General features: G+C 48.3%; 1 protein-coding gene across 1 annotated transcript; it reads right to left on the bottom strand.

Annotated features, from left to right (window-relative positions):
* Positions 1–2117: 2117 nt before the first annotated feature.
* Positions 2118–6661, bottom strand: LOC146645977 (uncharacterized). The gene is made up of 2 exons (XM_085391685.1): positions 6534–6661; positions 2118–4193 (listed from the first exon to the last, which is right to left on the bottom strand). The coding sequence occupies exon 2, from the start codon at positions 4098–4100 to the stop codon at positions 2127–2129; it is 1974 nt and encodes a 657-aa protein (XP_085247811.1). The 5' UTR covers positions 4101–4193; positions 6534–6661; the 3' UTR covers positions 2118–2126.
* Positions 6662–11444: the final 4783 nt, after the last annotated feature.

The raw sequence follows: 11444 nt of genomic DNA, 5'->3' as shown, positions 1-11444 counted from the left end.
AAGACACAAAAACAGTTCAAAACAGGGAGGCAAATGTCCAAAGAGGTCAGAAGGTCAACCTGGGGGGCGACAGCACAAAAGTTCACAATTCAGCTGTTCCGGGGCCGGAAAAAGTGGCAGTGGCCGGCAGAACAGATCCGGAGGCCGGCCGCGTGGAAGACGGCGGCGGCTACAGAGCGGGTCCGGAGGCCGGCCGCGTGGAAGACGGCGGCAGCTACAGAGCGGGTCCGGAGGCCGGCCGCGTGGAAGACGGCGGCAGCTACAGAGCGGGTCCGGAGGCCGGCCGCGTGGAAGACGGCGGCAGCTACAGAGCGGGTCCGGAGGCCGGCCGCGTGGAAGACGGCAGCGGCTACAGAGCGGGTCCGGAGGCCGGCCGCGTGGAAGGCAACGGCGGCAATGACGTAGAGACAGGTCAGGGGGCCGACCGTGCGGAAGGCAACGGCGGCGACTCAGGCGAAGGCGGTCTTGGGGCCGACCACGACGGCGATGACGTCTGGCTAGAGGCCCAGAAACTGGCCGACGATGCCGAGGTACCGGATGTACTTTGGACGGGGGTGTAACAACCAGGCGTGGAGGATGAAGGCTCGGAGGCCGGACCAGGCGTGGCAGAAGCAGAGGCTGCGGCTGGACCAGACGACGCAGAAGTAGATGGTGGCTGGACGGGCTCCCCGGGCCCTCCAGCTGACGTGGCTCGAGGCTGAACGGGCCCCTCGGACCCTCCAGCGGAGACAGGAGGCTGAATGGGCCCCTCGGACCCTCCAGCGGAGACAGGAGGCTGAACGGGCCCCTCGGACCCTCCAGCCGACGTGGCGTGAGGCTGAACGGGCCACTCGGACCCTCCAGCGGAGACAGGAGGCTGAACGGGCCCCTCGGACCCTCCAGCCGACGTGGCGTGAGGCTGAACGGGCCCCTCGGACCCTCCAGCGGAGACAGGTGGCTGAACGGGCCTCTCGGACCCTCCAGCTGACGTGGCGTGAGGCTGGACGGGACCCTCGGACCCTCCAGCTGATGTGGCGTGAAGTGGTGTGCCTGCTGCAGGGTGCTGGAGTGGCACACCCAGGCATTCAGCTACAGATGCAGGATGAGCAGTTATGGAGACCCCTGGCAAAACAGAGAGCTGAGCAGGGGGCTGAGCCGTTACCCTGGCAGAAGAAAGATGCCGCTGACTCTCTGGGGAATTTAATGTAACATCACACGGTTCATTTCCCACCAGATCACCCCTGAAAACATTATTCATTTGGTCACCGTCTGGTTCAGAACCCAGAACAGACATGTCCATGGCAGTCTGGGAGAAAGTGGTGTCGCAGCCAAGTACTAGGTGTGTGTTCCTTTCAGAGGTCTGCCTGTCATTGTCCAAATTCATATTCTCGTTTTCCTTCACAAACATAAAGTCAGAGTCTTTATTCTCAGTATTTGGTTCTTTTAACTCAGAAGCAGAAAAACACAAACTCAGATTGGCTGCCTCACCCTCACCAGAATTACATTGATTAATCTTGAACACACAGGCAGCATCTACCCCATAATATTGCCCAGAGTCAGTAACAGTCTCTGCACCATCTCTAGCGGAAATCTCGCCATTCCTAGCAAGCAAGTTAACTGTTATGGACAAACCCTGTTCGAAAAGTGGACCCCCAAGGCTCTCAGCACAGTTTATTTCCTCTGTCACAGGAAGACAACGTGACGTTTCTTCAGTGTCCACCTGTGACAGGGTTTCAGTCACCAAAGGGGCTAGTTCGACCACATGAGCTGCATTTATAACTGAACCGTTCCTAGAAACATGATTAATCAGTTCACGGCTAGGTTCCTGGACATCCATTAAGTCGGCACAACTGGTCAAACAAGACACATACACGCTCATTTTGCAGTCATGTGGTGGACTTGTAACCTCATCGGTGTCTGTGCTTACACACACAGTAGTTACACTTCCTTCTGATGGGACGGCTGGCACTAGGTTAACGGCAAGAGTCTGAATAAACTCTTCTGTGATTGGTTTGACAGAGCCATTAGCTTTAGCAGTGACCACATTAGTCACAAACAAATCAAAAGTGATGCTGTCAGAGGGGATTGAAGCCTCATTATGCTCTGACTGACAGGAATCATGCGGCTCGGCCTGGTATTTCGCAGTCTCAGGCCTGCATTCCCCAGCTAGCCCCCCCACCAGAAGCTGACTTAGACAGAGACTCTGAGTCATCTATGAATGGAGGTGCCGCTAACACAGTGTCTAATAGAGCTGTGGCTGCCAGTGGTGGTGCAGACTGTGAGCTTACTATATCAGTAGTACTCCCAACCAACACCCCATCCTGAAATGATTTAGAAGAATCAAAAGAACATGGTTCCAAATTTACGCAAACTGACGGTAAAACATGACCATTAGAGACAGTATCGGAGGCCCAGATCTCAGCTTCAGCATTCCCTGCACCCTGAGGGGTGCTGGAGCTACATGGTTCAGACATGTGTGCCCCATCTTCTTCCGGGGGGCACAATTCACTCTTAGAGTTCAGAGCATAGACCACATTGCCATTACTGTTCTCTTGACCTGGAACACAAAACTCAGGTGAATTGTGCTTGTTGAGTACAGGAGTGAGAGCATCACTCAGAGGTCGCTTTGAATTGTTCTCCTCTGGTTTACACAATTCATAACAAGTAGATGAGTCACAAGATGGATGAGCTAAGGAACAGTCAAGTTGATCACCGGGTACAGACAGGGTGTCATTATTAAAGTCACACCGCTCATGACCAGAGGTTATATCACCACCCTTCACACCAAACATGAGTTCGTGATCAATACTTTCATCGTTTAGCAAGAGAATGGGTGGTGTTGAGGAGCACTGGGTCGCTATCGCTCCTCCAGCACATGTAGAAATTGTCTTTATCTCTGGAGCGTCTGCGAACCCTTCATGACAGTCACATTCCAGCAACTCAGGAAGACTTTGAGGCGAAAGATTGTCACTAACCTCTATTATTAACGGAGTCCGAGAGGAAACGAGAGTTCCACCAACCTCCAGCTGCTGCATGGTGCTGCGGCGACGTGGATGTCGCCTCTTCCTTGAGGAAACCACTGAGGCTGAAGCATTGGCTGTTGGGGAAGTGAGGGGTGGCAGACCCTGGCAGCTCCGAGGGCCCCCGAGAGCCAGGCGTGTTCCCCGAAAGATGTGCTGACAATCGGGGGTGAGCCACGGCATTCCCCGGAGCTCCTCCTCTACGTGGGTGCAAGCTGCTTGCTGCCGCTCACAGAGGCCGGCCTCCATGATTTCCGTAGTAGCTCTTTCTGAACAACTAAACACAGTTCTGTCGGCTTTGGAGCACAATTCCGCTATAGTTTCCGGCCCCGGCAAATCAATGCTCATCTCCCTCTTCTCCATAGAAGGATCGTGAGGCACAAAAACACAGTCACTCACCGGAGTTAGCGCGGTGCAACAGCGGCGCCGGCGCCGCTTCTTTCTGGTAGCTGGTGCCATGGACGCTGATGCCACCAAAGCAGAGGGTGACGTAGCGGCAATCTCATCCTCTGCCCATATCCTCGCTAAAGGCGAGGCAGGGGAAGTGAAGTCCGAGCGGGGTGGAGAGGGCGAGCGGCTGGTAGGCGATGCAACAGGTGTGAGTTCCTCCTCCAGAATGAGCCAGGGCTTCCACCGGAGCTCGTCCTCCCGATAAGCCCGTAACACCTGCTGCCGCTCTTCCTCACCAAAGTCTATGGCCTCCGTCATCTCTGTGCGCTGCGCCGTGTGGCCAGACCGCAGTGAAGACCCGGAAGCCGATGAGGCGCGAGCGGATGGTGTGACGGTGGTGAGCCTCACCGTTCCGACCCTAACTGCGTCTGGCTCGCGAAGCAGCGGGGAAACAGGACAACAGCAGGGCTCTGGCGGCGCAGCCCGCACACTGGGCAGCTGCGGCTGCGGACGGAGTTGGAGAGCGGTGACGAGAAAGTCAACGATCAGCGGGTGTAGTGCCTCCCATAACCAGGGAAATACAGACGCGCATACTCCCACTTGGCGGGCTAACTCCTCCCGTTCCTCCACTCCGGAACACTGCAGCCATTTGCTACATAGCGACTCCACCGTCTGGATGATCCCACTCTCTTGTGTCGCTGGGTCCGGCATGGTCGCGTCGTACTGTCACGGTCGCAGTGGCAGACCGTGTGGAGAGTGTGTTGAGGACCCAGGTGCGAACACAAGTGAGGATACGGGAGTGCACTTAAACAAAAGCGAGCCTTTTATTGTGGCTGATGATCACGAAAGAAACAAACAAGAATGAGGGCAGCACAAGAGCAGGAACTAAACAAACCTAAACTGGGAACAATCTATGCTATGGCTGGGGATACAAAAGACTGGGCATGGAAACACGGAGGGTGGGAACACAGACGACGCGACACAGACTACATGAAACACAGAGACTAAATACACAAGAGGGATGATCAGGGGAAGTGGCCACCCATGGGAGCACAGCTGACACAGATAAACATAACAAGACATGGCAGGAGTAAACAACACTGACGGGAGACTGTCAAAGTAAAACAGGAAGTACACAGAGGTGCAGACCGGAGGAGAGAGAGCGCACGGGCATAGTGGGCTGGGGAAACATGGAATGAAACACAAGGAGGGGACACGAGGGCTCTCAGATACATAGAGGGGCACACAGGGGATAAAAGTCACAAGGGGAAATCAAATAAGGAACAATACACAAAAAGACATGAATACTAAGACTGCTGGGCCAACATGGCCCAGGATCATGAACCCGCAGGTTCCCCTCAGGATCCTTTTCCTCCACAATTTTTAAAATAATTTTTCCTAGTATAGAGCAGTATGTCCTTGACATTATTAACAGCAGTCTGACTTCTGGTGTGGTTCCTGCAAATTTCAAAACCTGGCCTTGATCACACAGTTTTAGCTAATTATAGGCTTGTTTCCAAGCTGCCTTTACTTTCCAAGGTTTTAGAGAAATTGTTTTTAGTCAACTGAAAGATTTTCTAGATGATAATGGCATCTTTGAGGTTTTTCAGTCAGGTTTTAAAACCCTTCATAGCACAGAATCTGCATTATTAAGGGTTTGTGGGGTGGCTGTAGCTCAGGCGGTAGAGCAGGTCATCTACTGATTGGAAGGTTGGTGATTCAATTCCTGGCTTCTTCTAGTCTGCATGCCAAATATCCTTGGGCAAGATACTAACCCCAAATTGCAGCATCCCACAGGGCTCAATTTTAGGGCCACTGCTCTATTTACTGTATTTATTGCCTCTGGGTTCCATCTTTAGAAGGCATGGGATCTCATTTCATTGTTATGCCAAATTTATTTGCCACTCAAGCAGATGGATGGCATCTCCGTAAAACCTCTCATGACATTCCTAGATGACATTAAAACTTGGTTGGCTCTGAACATTTTTAAATTTTAATGACAAGAAAACAGAAGTGATGGTGTTTGGACCCAGTGGTCCCTGTGAGTCGTCCTCTGTGATTTGGGACGCCTGGAAGTCTATTTTAAACCTGTTGTTTGGTTTTACCACCATTCACCAGTGTGTGAATGGGTGGATGACTGGATGTGTAAAGCGCTTTGGGGTCCTTAGGGACTAGTAAAGTGCTATACAAATACAGGCCATTTACCATTTGCCATTTAAGTTGGACAGTTATTTTAAATTGGACGACCAAATTTGCTTTGCTTAGGCTGCTTCCCCCGCGACCCAGCCTCGGATAAAGCGGATGAAGATGGATGGATGGATGGACAACCAAATTAGAGCAGTGGTGAAGTCTAGTTTTTATTATTTAAGGCAACTGGCAGCAGTAAAATCTTTTCTTTCTAGGAAGCACTTTGAAACAGTGATCCATGCTTTTATTTCTTCCCGCCTGGACGACTGTAACTCACTCTATGTGGGGGTCAGTCAGTTGTTGCTCTCGGGTCTGCAGCAGGTTCAAAATGCGGCTGCACGACTCCTAACAGGAACTTGTAAAAGAGAGCATATAAGCCCTGTCTTAGCCTCACTGCACTGGCTGCCTGTGTCTTTTAGAGTTCATTTTAAAATTCTCATGTTTGTTTTTAAATGCTTTTACAATCTTGCCCCGCCTTACCTCTCTGAGCTTCTTCATCCCCACATACCCTGTCGGTCTCTCAGGTCAGCTGACCAGCTGCTCCTGGAGGTACCGAGATCCAGGAGGAAGCTCAGAGGGGACAGGGCCTTCTCTATCGTGGTTTCAAAATTATGGAATAATTTGCCCTGCACGTTAGAGAAGCCTCTTAACTGTCCACTTTTAAATCACGTCTTAAAACCACTTTTATTCTTTGGCTTTTAAACTCAGTGAGACTTAGTTTCTCTAATGAATTATTTTACTTTGTATTTTATTTGGCTTTTATTTATATCTTATGTCATTTTGTTATTTAGTTCCAATGTACAGAACTTTGTGTCAGCTGTGATTGTTTCAAAGTGTTTTTTAAGTAAATATGATGATGATGATGTGAACATGTGTCCACAGAGGGGAAGGAGTCAAACATCATGACTGTGAGAATCATTCATGACAAACCTTCAGATAAACTCACTGAACACTTACTTTTCTTCAGTGTCGAGGGTTCTCCTCTCAGACAAGCCTGTGATGATTTTCCACCAGGTCTCTGCAGAGGACAAACACAGCAGTGACATCATCAACATGAGAGTGATGAAGAACAGCTGAGGTCAGATCCATAATCTCAGGTGGAAACACACACTTCGGCTGTGTCCCAATTCAGGGTCTGCAGCCTTAAAGGCCACATTTTAAGGCCGATTACATCAGAAACGCGACGAAGGCTGTCCCAATTCAAAGGCTGCTCGAAATGCGTCCTTCATTGCCCTGAATTTTAAGGATGGGTCTGTGTATCCTTCGTTGCCCACCATAGCCCAGACTTCATAGCGCGGCGGTGGGTGTGGATAATTTTGCCGGAAAAAAAACGTGCATGGCTGAAGCAGGGCGGCCGAAGAGTAAACTTTCAAAAGTAAGTACTGAATATTATGTCACTTATTTATGTGCAAATGTTTAATAATGAAGAACATTAAAACATTGCTGTTGGCCACATGTCGGCAAAGTTATGTGACATTAGTGATGTTTGTGGGGCAACCGTAGCTCAGGGGGTTGGGAAGCGTATCTGTAACCGGAAGGTCGCCGGTTCGATCCCCGGGCTCTCTGTCCTGGTCGTTGTGTCCTTGGGCAAGACACTTTACCCTACCGCCTACTGGTGCTGGCCAGAGGGGCCGATGGCGCGATATGGCAGCCTCGCTTCTGTCAGTCTGCCCCAGGGCAGCTGTGGCTACAACCGTAGCTGCCTCCACCAGTGTGTGAATGCGAGAGTGAATGAATAGTGGCTTTGGGTGCCTTGAAAAGCGCTATATAAATCCAATCCATTATTATTATTTGTACTAACTTGGTTTTAAAGCCTTTACTTTAAAATATACGCCGTTCAATAGTCGACCTTAATCTTACAGAGAATGTGATGATTTTGTGGATAATTAAAGTCATATATCCACAAACACATCAAGCTGAAAGTGTGGAGCCTGTGGAGACGGCTTATGGTTGAGAAATGAACATTCAATGCACGGGCGACAGATCTGGTTGACATTCCTGCTGTCAGCATGCCAATTGCACGCTCCCTCATTGCTTGTGGCATCTGTGGCATTTTGCTGTGAGACAAAACTGCACATTCCAGGGTGGCCTTTTGTTGTGGGCAGTCTGAGGTACACCTGTGCACTACTCATGATGTCAGATCAGCATCCTGATGTGGCACACCTGTGAGGTGGGATGGATTATCTCAATATAGCAGATGTGCCCACTTCCACACATTTGGACTGATTTGTGACCACTGTTTGGGAGGGATGGTTATATTGTGTATCTGGAATGAATTTTAGGTCTCTACGTCCATCCCATGGGGAATGGGAGCAGTAACAAAGGTGCTGCGTTTATATTTTTGTTGAGTGTATATTATAATAATCTGACAATAACTATAATATTGGCCAAATTATATTTACATTACCAAAGTGAAATGACTTTAGTCTCATGAACAACATTAACTAATTGTTATTTACTAGCTTAAACTGACTGTTCAGTACAGAAATGAAGCCCAACTATCATGTTTTACAGTCCCGTGGTCTCAGCCACAGATATTCAACTGATCAAAGTGATGTCATTAAAAAAATGAATGAACAAAAAATATTTTTTCTCCTTCATTTCTTTCAAACAATGCTGTATGAAACGTTTCTCGTGGTTAGTATCATGGTTGCTAGGCAACCTGAGCAGCATGATGAAGGCCAGACCGTCCCATTTCACAAGCCTCTCACTTCCGGCTTTAGCGGTCTTTGAGTACGTGGCCCTTGTGACCCGTTAGGGCTGCGTACTCTAAGGCTGCAGACCCTGAATTGGGACACAGCCGTCCTCCTTCATCTTACCCAGCATCCTTCACTCACTCACTCTGATCCGTTTTCTGTGTACCTCTCCACTTCCTGTGTTTCCTTCACAATAAATGCAGCAACCAAACAGATTCTAAAGTGTTTCTGTGAATGTCAGTGACTGATCAGAGTCTGTGAGAAGTTCGGCATAATATTAATAATAGTAATAATATCACAGGTGCGTGCAGGTTAATGTGGATGAGCAGTGTTATGACGGTGACTGTGTGTGACTGCAGTGACACTTCATTTTCTGTTTGTCTCAGCTCAGTCTACCTCACAGTCTGTCATACTGACCTTTGACCCACAGCGCCACTACTGTCACTTTAATGGGTTTTCCATCCTGGCCGTAGATGACAAACAAGTAAACACCTCCATCATCACAGCGAGGCTTCATCAGAGTCAGGGTGAAGTCTCCTTCAGTCAGCTGATCCATCTGTACACGACCTTTATAAACAGGACCAGACTCGAGCTTCCACTGACCCGTCTGATCCTTCACACACTTGCTGCATTTATTGTGAAGGAAACACAGGAAGTGGAGAGGTACACAGAAAACGGATCAGAGTGAGTGAGTGAAGGATGCTGGGTAAGATGAAGGAGGACGGCTGTGTCCCAATTCAGGGTCTGCAGCCTTAGAGTACGCAGCCCTAACGGGTCACAAGGGCCACGTACTCAAAGACCGCTAAAGCCGGAAGTGAGAGGCTTGTGAAATGGGACGGTCTGGCCTTCATCATGCTGCTCAGGTTGCCTAGCAACCATGATACTAACCACGAGAAACGTTTCATACAGCATTGTTTGAAAGAAATGAAGGAGAAAAAATATTTTTTGTTCATTCATTTTTTTAATGACATCACTTTGATCAGTTGAATATCTGTGGCTGAGACCACGGGACTGTAAAACATGATAGTTGGGCTTCATTTCTGTACTGAACAGTCAGTTTAAGCTAGTAAATAACAATTAGTTAATGTTGTTCATGAGACTAAAGTCATTTCACTTTGGTAATGTAAATATAATTTGGCCAATATTATAGTTATTGTCAGATTATTATAATATACACTCAACAAAAATATAAACGCAGCACCTTTGTTACTGCTCCCATTCCCCATGGGATGGACGTAGAGACCTAAAATTCATTCCAGATACACAATATAACCATCCCTCCCAAACAGTGGTCACAAATCAGTCCAAATGTGTGGAAGTGGGCACATCTGCTATATTGAGATAATCCATCCCACCTCACAGGTGTGCCACATCAGGATGCTGATCTGACATCATGAGTAGTGCACAGGTGTACCTCAGACTGCCCACAACAAAAGGCCACCCTGGAATGTGCAGTTTTGTCTCACAGCAAAATGCCACAGATGCCACAAGCAATGAGGGAGCGTGCAATTGGCATGCTGACAGCAGGAATGTCAACCAGATCTGTCGCCCGTGCATTGAATGTTCATTTCTCAACCATAAGCCGTCTCCACAGGCTCCACACTTTCAGCTTGATGTGTTTGTGGATATATGACTTTAATTATCCACAAAATCATCACATTCTCTGTAAGATTAAGGTCGACTATTGAACGGCGTATATTTTAAAGTAAAGGCTTTAAAACCAAGTTAGTACAAATAATAATAATGGATTGGATTTATATAGCGCTTTTCAAGGCACCCAAAGCCACTATTCATTCACTCTCGCATTCACACACTGGTGGAGGCAGCTACGGTTGTAGCCACAGCTGCCCTGGGGCAGACTGACAGAAGCGAGGCTGCCATATCGCGCCATCGGCCCCTCTGGCCAGCACCAGTAGGCGGTAGGGTAAAGTGTCTTGCCCAAGGACACAACGACCAGGACAGAGAGCCCGGGGATCGAACCGGCGACCTTCCGGTTACAGATACGCTTCCCAACCCCCTGAGCTACGGTTGCCCCACAAACATCACTAATGTCACATAACTTTGCCGACATGTGGCCAACAGCAATGTTTTAATGTTCTTCATTATTAAACATTTGCACATAAATAAGTGACATAATATTCAGTACTTACTTTTGAAAGTTTACTCTTCGGCCGCCCTGCTTCAGCCATGCACGTTTTTTTTCCGGCAAAATTATCCACACCCACCGCCGCGCTATGAAGTCTGGGCTATGGTGGGCAACGAAGGATACACAGACCCATCCTTAAAATTCAGGGCAATGAAGGACGCATTTCGAGCAGCCTTTGAATTGGGACAGCCTTCGTCGCGTTTCTGATGTAATCGGCCTTAAAATGTGGCCTTTAAGGCTGCAGACCCTGAATTGGGACACAGCCGAAGTGTGTGTTTCCACCTGAGATTATGGATCTGACCTCAGCTGTTCTTCATCACTCTCATGTTGATGATGTCACTGCTGTGTTTGTCCTCTGCAGAGACCTGGTGGAAAATCATCACAGGCTTGTCTGAGAGGAGAACCCTCGACACTGAAGAAAAGTAAGTGTTCAGTGAGTTTATCTGAAGGTTTGTCATGAATGATTCTCACAGTCATGATGTTTGACTCCTTCCCCTCTGTGGACACATGTTCACATCATCATCATCATATTTACTTAAAAAACACTTTGAAACAATCACAGCTGACACAAAGTTCTGTACATTGGAACTAAATAACAAAATGACATAAGATATAAATAAAAGCCAAATAAAATACAAAGTAAAATAATTCATTAGAGAAACTAAGTCTCACTGAGTTTAAAAGCCAAAGAATAAAAGTGGTTTTAAGACGTGATTTAAAAGTGGACAGTTAAGAGGCTTCTCTAACGTGCAGGGCAAATTATTCCATAATTTTGAAACCACGATAGAGAAGGCCCTGTCCCCTCTGAGCTTCCTCCTGGATCTCGGTACCTCCAGGAGCAGCTGGTCAGCTGACCTGAGAGACCGACAGGGTATGTGGGGATGAAGAAGCTCAGAGAGGTAAGGCGGGGCAAGATTGTAAAAGCATTTAAAAACAAACATGAGAATTTTAAAATGAACTCTAAAAGACACAGGCAGCCAGTGCAGTGAGGCTAAGACAGGGCTTATATGCTCTCTTTTACAAGTT

This window comes from Rhamphochromis longiceps, linkage group LG19, assembly GCF_057381845.1.
Source record: "Rhamphochromis longiceps isolate RC_006_pf linkage group LG19, R_longiceps_female_GT1.1, whole genome shotgun sequence".
In the NCBI taxonomy this organism is placed as follows: domain Eukaryota; kingdom Metazoa; phylum Chordata; class Actinopteri; order Cichliformes; family Cichlidae; genus Rhamphochromis; species Rhamphochromis longiceps.
This window is presented reverse-complemented; position numbering and strand designations above follow the sequence as displayed.

Excerpts from the sequence above, each read along its gene's own strand:
- LOC146645977 (XM_085391685.1), bottom strand. The coding sequence starts at position 4,100 with ATGCCGGACCCAGCGACACAAGAGAGTGGGATCATCCAGACGGTGGAG.